This window comes from Nematostella vectensis, chromosome 7 (genome assembly GCF_932526225.1).
Source record: "Nematostella vectensis chromosome 7, jaNemVect1.1, whole genome shotgun sequence".
Taxonomy (NCBI): Eukaryota; Metazoa; Cnidaria; class Anthozoa; order Actiniaria; family Edwardsiidae; genus Nematostella; species Nematostella vectensis.
The window spans coordinates 3,250,799-3,264,330 of NC_064040.1; the positions used below are offsets into that span (position 1 = coordinate 3,250,799).

Here is a 13,532-nt window from a genome sequence, read left to right on the forward strand (position 1 = left end):
TCCTAGACGAAATAGACAAATTTGAGACAAAATAGGAAAATTTGATCTGAGGTGGTAGGTGATGGTAGTGCACTTATCTGAAGTCGGAGGATGTGCACGGCTGCATGCTACCTTCAGCTTTTTGTAAAAACCTACCTTTTCTTATTGTGCTTGATTTTGGCCCTTCAATTATCCTCGTGTATATAAAACCGGTTGTAAAACCGTTTGGAGACACGGTTCCTGTATAACCTATCACCCAAAGGTTCGTTTTGGAAAAAATAATGAAACAAAATCATAAAAAAAAATGTGGAGATGCGGGGGATCGAACCCCGGGCCTTCCGCATGCGAAGCGGACGCTCTACCACTGAGCTACATCCCCTCAGACGGACAGTCAAGGGAAATAAATGCAATATAAATTATATAATGTTGTTGGGCTAGAGAACAATAGAGAGAGCCCACTGACTGCTGCTCAGCATTCGCCCATAAAAGTACATGCACGGTTCTCCGCGTTTTTTCTCTCTACACACACAAGACCGTTTTGTAAAGTTTCCTCGTCGCTTTTTCCCCAAGTTATGGTCAGTATTTATATTTAACCGTAATATTCCAGTATATAGGGACACGTATTTATGTCAAAGTATTTTCTAGCCGAGATGTGAGCACAGTACCACGGCGTTGTTGCGCCTTGGTTTGCGCGTGCTATCGGACTTTGTCTTTCTTTCTCACACAACAACTTTGTGACCTGCCAAGTTGAGGAATTAGTTCATAACTTTTTGCTATTTCGTCACATGACCATGAAATAAGTATCTACCCTGTCCTCAACTCCAAACACAATCATTCATGTCTTCATTGACGGTCATAACTGTTGAACAATGTCACATCTTATTATGTAGTGTTGTGTGTAGTGTAAATCGTAAAGGCTCTAAGATTTTTTCCAACAACCATCGCATTCGACACGCAACATCAACATACAACTCAAGTCGCAAAGTCTAAATCAGGTCTACAACTCTAATACAACACGAGCTTATGACACAAAAAGTTGTAGGATTTTTGAAACATGTTTCAAAACTCTACGACTTTGTGCCCATATTTGGTAAAATGACGGAAGCATTGAGGCGAATCTTCCTTTCAGGGGGAGAGGTGGGGGCGATGACTGTTTTGGTTTGCAAATATGGCAGAAATCCATACGAAGATGTTGTAGGCAATCGCATGGGTCTTTGGCCAAACGTAGCTCCTCTAAAGATTAATATGACCCATTCTTTCAGCCATTCCTTCCCTCTGACACTTGTTTGTCTTTTTCCATTTGTTTAAGGCATTAAATTGCAGCAGCAAGTGCTGCTGCTGCAACAGTGCGACGGTCCCCCATGTTTTTTTGTTATTGGTCCAAGTCCCTGTGATATTGTTGTAATATGTGAGTCTCACATGATTCAAACTTAAAATTACTTACGGATAAAAACCTGCCTAAAAGTATTCTCGTGCTAGAGTGTACTCATGTTCCAATGGAATGTAGACAGGTGCTAAGCCAGAATTTGCTGGTGCCTGGGTTTGCAGTTATAGATATCATATAGAGAAAACAGTAAAAGAGAAAACAGTACTTTATTAAGGAATTGGCATTCTCAGCAGGTTATTGTTTTAATACAATTTTCTGTTTTTATCTTCAGTCACACACAATTCTACTGGTACAGCCTGGCTCACGTCCAGAAACTAGGACCTACTCTGATTATGAATCGCTAGAGGAATGTATGGAAGGTCAGTATAATACCACATCATATGACACTATAGGCTTTTGAAGAATTTAACCAAGAGACGTTGGCCCAGTAGTCTGCTTAGCAGCTGCTTTCAGTGTCACGTACCTCCCCAACAAGCAGCTGCTGTAAACCGAACCCCATTCCTTTCCCATTGTTTGGTGGTTTCCATTTGTTAATGTGATGAGCCAATCAGAGTGTAGAAATTGTTTAACATAGACCAATTAGAAGTCGGAATTAGATGACTGTCAGGTCAATATATCAGAGTTTGCAGGAAACCAGCCCTAGTATCTTTGGAGCACAGCTTCCACTGGTGTTGAATCTATTTGTAAAAATCATGGAATAGTCATGAGATGAAAACCCTGAGAAAAACATAGATCACAAGAACTGTTTATATCAAACTCGGGTAACCAGATAACAGGATACAACAAGCAATATATTTTGAAGTCGCCGATTGACTAGCCTTCCGCACTAAAAGTTTATATGTAAGAAGTTTCGCGAATATATTTGCTGTGTTGAATGCTACCAGTTCCTTACTAGATTCACATATTTTACTAAGAGCCTGAACGAGCCAAGAAGCGGAAAGGCTTAGTACAAGTAATGTGCATTTATCACACTTGATCAAGTCGCTGTTGTTGGCATTTATCGTTTCGCCTTTCACAGCCTTGCTCCGTAAACTGCAGAGTACTCCTGACTCTGTATTACTCTGCTTTCCTCTTTCAAACACTAGGCGAAACAACTTTCTTTGTTGTCAATGCTTGCAGGGAAATTTATCCGATCTATAGAGGCTTACCAAAGGATCACAACAATAACAATGAGTCCTGCTCTCTATCAAATAAAACTAACCAGTCGGTACAATAAAGCTTGGAAAATGAAGAACTGTTCAAAGCCTGTAGGCAATTATAGCCAGCTTTTGGTGGTTGTTCAAAGCAGAAATCTTGAATTTAAATGCAACACTTTCTTGATATTCTCACTGCCGTGCTTACTCACACTAGGGCAATTAGCATAGCACGCGAACTGTTTCAGGATTCTGGAACAGGATTCTGATTGGTCGTTAATGGAAAAGGAATGTGGTCCAGTTTACAGCAGCCACTTGTGGGGGAGGCGTGCGTGACACTAGAAAGCGGCTGCTAGACTATTGGCAAAGTCATGCTGCCAGCTTTTACTTCATCTTGTGGTCAACCAAGAGTTAGTACAGCTTTGCTGGGTCTGTTTGAACGCAAGCACAGCGATGTTTCTCACACTGTTTGTGAAACCAGCTTTTTATTCATGCTTGCTACTGCATATAGTGTCAACTATTTTCCTGCTGTTGTGTTATTAATTGCATGATAAGCCAAGACTATTTATTGGTGGCTCCTTATTGCTGGGCGCTGCTGTATGTTTGGTGGATTATCATCCTCCAAAGACATTATTTTGGAATTGGTATTGAACAATTACTTTATGTAGAAGTGAGTTTTCACATCAAATGTTGTGTGAAGAAGGCTTCTGCTGTGTGCTCATTTTTAAGAAAACTCTGTACTGTTAATTGATTAAATGTGTTGAATGCAAACATTAATAAAGAATATGATGTAGTAAAGGCTAGTGCAAATAGGATGCACCAAAAAATGGTATTCAACTCTGCTAAATTTTCATCTTTAAGACTTCTTCACCTTATTAAAGACAAAAATTTGGCAGGGTTGAGTACCAGTCTTTGGAGCATTGTATTTATTCTTCTGGCTTACGATCACAACTATTTGGGCCTTCTGTATTGACTAGTGCAAATAGGGATACAGCTCAACATAATAAATACACTTAAGAGTGACCGTCTCAGACCAAGAAATTTTTCGTTCAGAACAAAAATACCATCTTTTGCCAGGAGATAGCCCTTGATGAGCTTAGTATTCTGTGAAAGTAGTTTTAGTATTTTTCTTTATTTTTATTTCTCTATTTTGTTTTTTTTTAGACATTTTCTGTTCAGGTCGAAAAATCCCAAATTTTATTCGAAAAATACATTTTCCCCTCTCAAGCCAAAAATATTCATCCTGTTGGTTTCAAATTCTCACAGAATACCAAGGTCATCAAGGGCTATCTCCTGGCAAAAGATGGTATTTTTGTTCTGAACAACAAATTTCTTGGTCTGAGATGTTCACTCTTAAATATGTAATGCACTGTAATATTCACTTTTACAATTTTAAATTTTCTTTTTTTGTAGGAGTGTGCAAGATCTTCGAAGAGCATCTCAAGCGGACAAATCCAAATACTCCCTCCATTACATATGACATTAGCCAGTTATTTGACTTCATTGATGAGCTGACTGACCTCAGCTGCTTGGTATCACAGAAGAATAGGCATTATGCTCCTCATAATAAGGATTGGATCAAGGAACAGATATATATAATGCTGCGTAAACAGGCTGGAAAATAAACACAAAGTGCAAAGGAAAAAGCACAGTGCAATGTGATCAAGAACTGATGCTCACTAGTATATTGGTTAGTTAAGTTGTCATCAATCATTCTCTCAACTTGTATTCATTGCGGGTTAGTGAATATGATTCCAGTGTACAAAAACAAATCTAAACCATTTTCTTTTGTTTTACAGTTCAGTCATATACTTATTGTGTAAATTCTTTCTTTCCATTTGCTTTAAATAAGGACTGTTAACAGTTGAGCCCACAATCCTTGAGCACTTTATGTAATAAAATATTTGAATATTATGATGATTGCTTTACTGATTTTTCTTGTACATATGTTTAAATATGTTATAATGCCATGAAAATGTCACTAAGATTCAACCTTTGAAGTAGAAAAAATAGCTTGAGTTGCATTGTTCACCCCTAAACTAGTCTTCAGAGGCAGTGGAAGTGAAATTTGGTACAAACTTTGACATTTATTAAAAATGCTGCACATGTCCAAGGTCTTGAAGTAGTAAAACCGGAACCAGATTTTGCCTTGAATCTAGGCTGAGGAAAGGGGTTCACGTCACTTGGAAATGGATTTTAGTAACCAGAAACAAGATGTTTGGTTAACAGAAGTCTGGACTTTGGGAACAAAGGTGGCCAGGAAAATGACATTTAGAGCACGCCTTCAGAATATTTTTCCGGGAATTTTCGGGGACATTACCCTTACCGTGTATCTTCTTTTATCACAGGTCCCCCAAGCTAATATGTATAATATATGGTGGGTTACAATAATAAAAAATTGGGCCGAAAATTATAATAAAAAAACCTTCAAACTTTTCTAAACAGTTTGTGGAGTTGTACCGCTCAATATTGCCCCAAATGGATTGAAACGTTACAGGGATTTAAATAACCACTCCAGTGAATGAGACACGTAAAATACAACATATTGGCTTGGGGGACCTGTGCCTTTATTTGTATCAAAAAGGTCACTTGATATAAATTATTGCGTGACAAATTGAATGGTCCTGGGTTCTAGTCACGCCACCACGTGACCCATGGCACAAGCGTAAAGATGGCGGCGGAGGGTGTGCAACGGGATGAAAAGCCGCCCAAAAATCGCCAGAAAAATGGCTACCACCCTGTCGGAAACGGACACATACCAAACGGAATCCCTCAAAAAGGAAGTAAAGTAAAAGAATTCCATGAAGAATTCGAGGAAACGCCTCTTATTGTGGCTGTGTTGACTTACATCGGATATTTTGTGCTGGTTGTGTTTGGGTACATGCGAGACTTCATGAGAAAACATGGACTCGAAAAGTCGAAAACTGCCAAAGAAAAAGGGAACAAGGTAAAAAGAGACCCTCGCATATTTATGCATAACCTAATCTTTGATAATTTTATAAGGATTTCAGTATTATTTCTCTAAGAATCCACAAATGCCTACGCACTATGAGTAGGTGCGGTCGATTTAATGAAGCGCGCTGCAAATATCAACAAACAATGCCATGCAGGTCAATCACAAAAAAAAAATCAATCAGTCTTAATACGCTTGCTGTGAGTGCTTCATACACTGTTATAATTTAAGATTGATTTTGATGCCATGGTTTGTTGTGTTTTCTAGAAGACAAGCATCTTATTTTAAGAATGTTTGGTATCGTAATATTGACTGCCAAATGTCATTTGTCAAGAATGACGATTCGGAATTTGACGGAGGGGACTAGGGAGTCTATGCTTTAGTAAATTAAAGGATTTATTGTAGTTTTGCTTCTATTTTTAAATATTCCCCTGATTTGGCTCACTGATAATCAGCTTGGAAGATAACAATTTTTGTCATTTATTAACTTGAAGAAATAGTTGACTTTCTTTTACGTCATGTTTTCTGATGGCGTGATGTAATTTTTGTTTCAGGGATTTGTACCACTATATGCAGATTTTGAAAGTTTTTATACCAGGAATTTATACACCCGCATACGAGATTGCTGGAATCGACCAATCTGTAGTGTCCCTGGTGCTCAAATTGAATTGGTCGACAGAGTCTCTGACGATTATGGCTGGACTTTCAAGTAAGTACTGTATTTTATTTAAAAAAGGTAACAACTCATCATTAGAAAGCTTGACAAATTATAGTTATATAGATGTTTCGTTACTTGATATAGGTGTATACTATTTTCATATGTGCACAGAGCAACTCCGCATATCTTCTTAGAGCATAATTTTATGTCTTTTTATGCTTTCTTGTGTGATTTATTTTTTTTACAACTTTAAGTCATTATTTTATTTATATTATTAGTTTTACTGGGACCAAAACAAAAGCCTTAAACCTTGGCTCATATAACTACCTTGGATTTGCTGAGAATGAAGGTCTGTGTGCTGATGAAGCTGAGAAGTCTGTCCACAAGAATGGCATTGCTGTCTGCAGTGCAAGGCATGAGTTTGGTGAGTGTCTTAGTAACAGTTTTGATATGGCTAAGTGGATCATATCATCCGTAAACTATTGTATAGAAGAATTTACCTTATTGGGTCTTTCATAAGGGATATTTGAGTACACGCTTAGTGTTACTGTACAAGTATGGTTTTCACACACCTACCAAAGCATCTTGCTACTTTTAGTAAAACTTCTTATAGAGTTTCTGTTGTATAGCATCCCTTGCCCCTCAACAAATCCTGCCTTTGCTATAATACTGAGATCTTAATTTCCCTACACTAAAGAGCCCCTAACCTTGGTTTATTTCCAGGAACTCTTGACATTCACATTGAATTGGAGAATATGGTGGCCAGGTTTGTTGGCAAAGAGTCCGCCATGGTATTCGGCATGGGTTTTGCCACCAACTCCACTAACATCCCTGTCCTAGTCAGCAAAGGAGACCTGATCATTAGCGATGAGCTCAACCACTCCTCGTTAGTACTGGGAGCCAGACTGTCTGGTGCCACTATCAAAGTTTTTAAACATAATGGTGAGAAACATCTGTCAACCATTCAATCATCTTTATACAGTAGGGACCAAATTTTCTGCTATTTAATAAGGGAAAATTGGGCATTGAGGTACTTTAACATTTAATAGACAATAAGAATTGATTCAAGATGTGATTGATGGAAGCCACAAATCAGTTGTTTAATGATAAGTGTGAGATTGCAGAATATTTATTTAAATAACAGTGAGGCTATGTTCAAACGCTGTATTATCCATGAGAAATGAAGATGAAACGATGACTTGATTCATTTGCATGCATTGTAATACTGCTCATGGATAATACAACATTTGAACTTAGATTGATACATTTTTAGCTCCATGCAAACAGCACCAACATCAGCTGGCATTGCTTGCTTGAATGACCGCAAGACAAAGGAAATGTTGTTGGCAGCTGTTAGTATAATGATGTTTTCACTGGGCTGCAAGTATGTGATGGTAGATAGCAAATATGAAGTATGGGTCTACAAGTATATGATGATACATACTGTAAAAGTAAAAATGAAGTAATTTCTCTCCTCAGACATAAAAAGCTTGGAAAATAAGCTGAGAACGTCAGTTGTCCAGGGACAGCCCAGGACCCACAGGCCGTGGAGGAAAATTCTTATTATTGTTGAGGGGGTTTACAGGTGAGCTAATCATAAGGATATTAATTAACAGTATGTTGATGTTGATTCCCTAAGCAATCATTGCATATCTTATCTCATATATCTCTGTATCACTATTTTAATCCCTAAAGGACAGGTGAGCCAATCATAAGGATATTAATTAACAGTATGTTGATGTTGATTCCCTAAGCAATCATTGCATATCTTATCTCATATATCTCTGTATCACTATTTTAATCCCTAAGGGACATGCGGTATTTATAAAAAATGGAAGACTGGTTTTTAATAGTCTCCTGTGTTGCCGTAGACAGATTTTAGACTGACAATAACAGCCAAATACCATAAACACACCTGCTGGTTTGATATCTCCAGTACAAGTTTGTGTGTTGTGTCGAATAGTTGTAGTGTCTTTATTTTTAAAAAAATATATGCTCCTTATTTTTGCCAAAACTTTAGTATGAACTCTAAGATGATTTTATTTGCTATGTAAAGTTTATCATTTGACTTTTTCCCCATCTTTCTCTAGCATGGAGGGATCATTAGTGAGGTTACCTGAGATTGTTGCGCTAAAGAAAAAGTACAAGGCATATTTGTATCTTGATGAGGCGCACAGCATAGGCGCGGTTGGCCCAACTGGCAGGGGTGTGTCCGAGTACTTTGGGGTGAACCCCGCTGATATTGATATCATGATGGGGACCTTCACTAAGAGTTTTGGAGCTGCCGGGGGATATATTGCATCTTCTAAGGTAACTCTTGTACTAAGGGTGTGAACAACATTTGGTTTTTAAAATGGTCCTCTGTTGTCCAATTAGACAGGATTTCCTGTTCTTAGATTTCTGTTCCACTATCACTTTCTTTATTGGATTTTATTTGAAAATAAAATCCAATTAAGAAAGCTGCCACCCTGCTACCTCCAGTAGTTGTTTGTTGCACTAGTTTTGAATTGGCTTTTTCTTAATTTTTGTATAAATTCAAGCACCTGACGTATAGGGGATTCTGGTGTTCATTTTAGTTTTGACTTGACTGTAGTATGTAATAGGTAGTAATAGGTCATAGTCCACATTCGAGGGTTTTCACATCAGGGTTATGTCCGTACCTAAACCCTCTGCACTTCCATGATAATTAATGTTCCTTTAATGTTGATTGTAGGAGGCAATAAACCACATTCGAGGGTTTTCTCATCAGGGTTATGTCCGTACCTAAACCCTCTGCACTTCCATGATAATTAATGTTTCTATAATGTTGGTTGTAGGAAGCAATAAACCACATTCGAGGGTTTTCTCATCAGGGTTATGTCCATACCTAAACCCTCTGCACTTCCATGATAATTAATGTTCCTTTAATGTTGGTTGCTTGTAGGAGATAATAAACCACATTCGAGGGTGCTCACACAGTGCAGCATATGCATCGTCTATGTCCCCGCCTGTCACCCTGCAGATCTACACCTCCATGAAGATTATCTTGGGGGAGGATGGCACTAACTTAGGTCAGTAAATGAAGACTTAAGATGTGCAGATGAAAATTACAGTAAGGAACCAAAGCACATGCAAGACTTTCATTAAGTTGTTGGCATGTTTTTAAGTTTAAGTTTAAGTTTTCATTTAGTTATCATTCCTTTTTCGTTCATAGATTTCAAACTTCGTTCGTATACGGACGAAGCGATCTGATTGGCTTATGACCTCCCATCACTCGTCACTCCATAGCTTTATCACATTTGCGCTTTCAGTGCTGATTAAACGTAGCGAGCACCGAGGAAGCGATGGGGTTTTCGATGGGGTTTTCGTGCCGGAAAAACTATCAATGCCTACAAGTAGGCTAAATTTAGCAGATATTTTGTAGTCTACTAATTGTTTTTTTTGCATTCTGTGCATGCTGCATTCGCAATCAAGAATGGCGACATTCTCACGAGTGCGCGCTGTTTTTGAAACCTACAACAAAACAATATTTTATTTTTTCGCATAATTATTCTTAATTTTAAATTATTCTTCACTTTATTGTGGGTAGCATTGCAATAGAAAACACTTCGCCAATATTTTGGGGTATTTTAGATCACTTGATTCAATCTCCTTTTGCGCGGCCAGGAAAATTTTTAAAGATCTGTCGAAAATTTAAATTTCAATCAAATTCAAATCCCTTTTCAGATTTGAAAGTTTATCTATGCTTTCTTTTAAGCTAGATTGATAGAGGTGAAAGGTTTTAAGAACTTTAAAAAGTTCTGATGATTGTGTGAAGAAAATATGTAGGAAATATAAGAAATAAATTGAAATATTCAGGAAACATTCTTCCTAACATTCCAAGCCTGATTTACCCGCTTCTGTTCTCTGATTGTCCTTTTCTTTATCATAGGCAAACAAAGGATACAGGCCTTGGCTGAGAACACCAGGTATTTTGATTATGTAATCATCTAGAAAGGCATCAAATGATCGCCAGAATTTTATGAAGGGATTGGTAAACTCCATTTCTACCCAATCTCAATATTTTTGCTATTGTGAAGTCTTAGATATCACTCTTACTCCTTTTTAAAGGACGTCACTTTGAAGATCTTTCAATTTTTTATCTGAATAGATGTTCTTATTTACATTATTCTGTTACACAGTCCAAGCTTTTGTTCTTTATGACTGAGACTTCACTTGTGTGACTAGAAGCTTTAGACTAGTCACACACATGCATACAAAAACTGACAAACTTTGAGCCTTTCTGGCTAGTCACATTGTGTGCTTTGTTGTAAAAATAAAGGTTTTTACTCATGTCTTGTTATCATCATCAGGTATTTCCGTCGCCGTCTTAAAGAGCTAGGGTTTATCATCTATGGCCATGATGAATCCCCTGTTGTCCCATTACTCCTGTACATGCCTGCTAAGATTGCGTAAGTATTCACCATATATACAAACAATGTTTTTCTAGACTGAAATCCACTGATTTTATAATACCAACCCAAGACATCATGTGGAAGAGAAAACAGCCCTAAGATACTACTTGTGTAAATTTGAATCCCTCTCCTGTTTACATATGTTAGGATCTTGAGGCCTATTTTAACATTATCTACTATGTTGAGGTTTTTTTTTTTTCATGTTCAAATGATGCTTATAAAGAATTGATTTAGACCAGGTTTGAGGCCAAGATAAACATGGGTTTTAAAGATTAAATTAGCTAATTGAATGCATTGCATTTATTTGTTTGCTTACATCGCATTTCTTCTATTAATTTTTATGTTGCAGGGCATTTGGTAGGGAAATGCTCAAGAGAAAGATAGGTGTAGTTGTAGTAGGGTTCCCTGCCACGCCCATCATCGAGTCCAGAGCTCGCTTCTGTCTATCTGCTGCACACACTCGAGAAATGCTTGATCAGGTGGGTAGTGGTGACTGCTATTCCATTCCTTTCACTTCTACAAAAATAATGCTTTGTTTGGACAGATGTCTGTGTTAAACAGTAGAAGCCCAATTAATTAACAGGATTTTTTAAGCTAGCCCCCACAGTTTCTTATACAAGTGCTATTTTGACGATCTAGGGTTGTCCTATTTACCGAATTCAATCAGAAATATCCCGCCAATGATAATGGATGATCTCGCACACCTGGTACTTTGCTATATTGACAAAAAAGTAAAATAATTGTATAATGAGTTTTTTAACCATCTTCACTAATAAAGGAACATGCATTTGCAGGCACTGGCGGCCATAGATGAAGTGGGTGACATTCTCCAGCTGAAATATTCTCGTCAAAAGCGTGACTAGAGTGCCGCCGTGGCCCCACGAAGGGAATGGCTAGACGGTGCGATCACAACCTTTGGAATCCGATCACAACCTTTGAGCGAACATTGCTAACACATTGGAATCACGATCAACATATCTATACATTTCTGTAAATTTTAAATCACTTAAAATGAGCAGTTTTGAGTCCAAACTGTAGCCTTATTAACTGTATTTCAATGTAATCAAGTGAAGGCGACATCTTCTTGGGCCGAGGAAGTCGCTGTCAGCGTAGACCGCGACGCGCTGTGTCCCCGAGGGTTGTGAAGAAAATGCGCCCTGTGTTGTGTTTTATAAAACCATTAAACAGCGCATGAGTGCTACCTTGTAAATAGTGCGTGATAGCCTTGTAGATTGCGTCAGTTTTGAGTACAGTACTGATATACATATATGCGGATGGAAGAATATACCGAACCCACTGATATTTTTTTTTTTTTATTTCCAACAAGTCGGGCTTATATGCGGGCTACAATATTCTACTGTAAACATAGCGCCCAAGCGCAAAAGGCTCCTTTAGTTTCCTATCTAAGACCACCCTTGGTGTCCAGGCTTCAAATAACAGGCCGAGTGGTAAAGGCGCGATAAGCGTTCGCCAACGCCAACCCTCCCATCGATATTCGTTCGTCGCCCGCTCGTCGACGCCATCGGTATTGTTGTTAATTTTGGTGGATAGTGTATTTCCTGGTTGCTTTTACACCATGTCTAGAATAGTAACGGGGTTGCGGGATTTTTTTATCTTTCCCAAGAGCAAGGGTTAGCAAGCATTTTGTCCTTTTTTGTATGTGTACCTGGTTGAAACGGTGAGCCTGTGCTCTGCACTTCACTTTAAACTTAAGAATTCTTCATTGCTCTCGGGAGTTCCCTTATTATCAATCTTGAATGTCGCAGTAAACATTGTATCTGTATTAAATGAATACAAATTAAAATATCCGAAAAGGGATGAGCAAGGGTTTGCTAGGAATATGGAATTGTAACTGATAAACATTGAAAAAATAAAATAAAACATGGCCGAAAACCGAACCTCGTCCAGGTCAGGTAAAATGAGAAAAAAATTGACCATACATCCAGACATGAGCTGAAACACCGTATGGCAGCGTAAAGCCTTACGGCCAGGCTGAAGACTTCGGCTCCAGCACCGCTATCTAGCGTATTGTACAACACAAAGAAACCTGAGGTACCCGCGCATTAATGGGGAGGCAATAACCAGGATCCCAGCCCTGTCTTAGTCGGTTAAGCCACGCATAGCTCGCTGAGATGTACACCGAAAAATATCGGGGTCTTTTTCACACTTGCTTCTCTTGGGAATAAAAGTGTTGCTATAGTAATATAGTATGCACAGCACACTACGACCTAGGTCTACATTGCTGCCTCTAGTACTTCTTTGTCAAGTAACGCACGTTCATGTGACATTTTTTGAGTGCCAAGGACAACAAAAGCAAGCTACACTGAAATGCATGCAATCTAAGATGTTTTGTGTTTTAGAAAATACTGCGATTAAACATCTCGTAAGCTACTCTCCTCGAATTTCTTAGGTACACATTTCAGATTTAAGAATATCAAGCCTAAATATCTGACTCGTCCCCAGTCGTCTTACGTGGTTTCCGGAGATGTCGCAAGGCCTAAAGGGAAGGGTTAAAGAGGCGCGCAGAGCGTTCCTTGCTCCCCTTCCATTTCGAAACCTCCCTTGAGGCTTAGCGATCCTCCCCGCCGAAAACTTGCGTTTCAACTGGGGACGAGTCAGGCTAAATATGGCGTCTAAAAATCATCAGCTCGCTTATCCGTGTCGTGTCTCTATTCTTTTGCGTTCTGTTTTGTTTGTGTAACTACACAAACCCTAAGGTAGCCCCTTCTTCAGCTTCTGTGTTTACCGCGGAAAATGATTTATGCTTAAAAAGCCAATTGCCTGTGGTGACCTGTTGACCTGACGACTGGGACATGTTTTTTCTCTTGTTTTTATTGACGCTCGCCTAACAAAGGGCTGCAAGTCTAGTTTATGAAAACGAAAACAAAAACTTGACTTGAATAAACTTGAATCTAAAATAGGTTAATTAGGTAATTGAAAGCCATTATCTGATTATAGCCCCATTACATATACATACAGCATACAGTAA

At 38.5% G+C, this 13,532-nt stretch overlaps 2 protein-coding genes and 1 non-coding gene across 3 annotated transcripts; 2 read left to right on the plus strand and 1 right to left on the minus strand.

Annotated features, from left to right (window-relative positions):
• Positions 1 to 286: 286 nt before the first annotated feature.
• Positions 287 to 358, minus strand: Trnaa-cgc. Its single transcript has one exon. It is a non-coding gene; the product is annotated as a tRNA-Ala (tRNA).
• Positions 359 to 458: 100 nt separating this feature from the next.
• LOC5514894 (enhancer of rudimentary homolog) lies at positions 459 to 4,413 on the plus strand. The gene is made up of 3 exons (XM_001635002.3): positions 459 to 554; positions 1,638 to 1,725; positions 3,913 to 4,413. The coding sequence occupies exons 1-3, from the start codon at positions 552 to 554 to the stop codon at positions 4,122 to 4,124; spliced, it is 303 nt and encodes a 100-aa protein (XP_001635052.3). The 5' UTR covers positions 459 to 551; the 3' UTR covers positions 4,125 to 4,413.
• A 721-nt stretch (positions 4,414 to 5,134) lies between these two features.
• Positions 5,135 to 11,753, plus strand: LOC5514935 (serine palmitoyltransferase 2). Its single transcript, XM_001635003.3, has 11 exons — positions 5,135 to 5,446; positions 6,007 to 6,161; positions 6,389 to 6,534; positions 6,834 to 7,052; positions 7,590 to 7,695; positions 8,201 to 8,420; positions 9,034 to 9,160; positions 10,021 to 10,057; positions 10,442 to 10,540; positions 10,893 to 11,022; positions 11,338 to 11,753. The coding sequence occupies exons 1-11, from the start codon at positions 5,171 to 5,173 to the stop codon at positions 11,404 to 11,406; spliced, it is 1,584 nt and encodes a 527-aa protein (XP_001635053.2). The 5' UTR covers positions 5,135 to 5,170; the 3' UTR covers positions 11,407 to 11,753.
• Positions 11,754 to 13,532: the final 1,779 nt, after the last annotated feature.

Bases quoted from the DNA above. Each gene is read 5' to 3' on its own strand.
- LOC5514894 (XM_001635002.3), top strand. The intron at 1,726-3,912 runs GTCAGTATAATA...CTTTTTTTGTAG, and splicing joins GCTAGAGGAATGTATGGAAG to GAGTGTGCAAGATCTTCGAA.
- LOC5514935 (XM_001635003.3), top strand. From the start codon at position 5,171: ATGGCGGCGGAGGGTGTGCAACGGGATGAAAAGCCGCCCAAAAATCGC. The intron at 5,447-6,006 runs GTAAAAAGAGAC...TTTTTGTTTCAG, and splicing joins CCAAAGAAAAAGGGAACAAG to GGATTTGTACCACTATATGC. The intron at 11,023-11,337 runs GTGGGTAGTGGT...ATGCATTTGCAG, and splicing joins CTCGAGAAATGCTTGATCAG to GCACTGGCGGCCATAGATGA.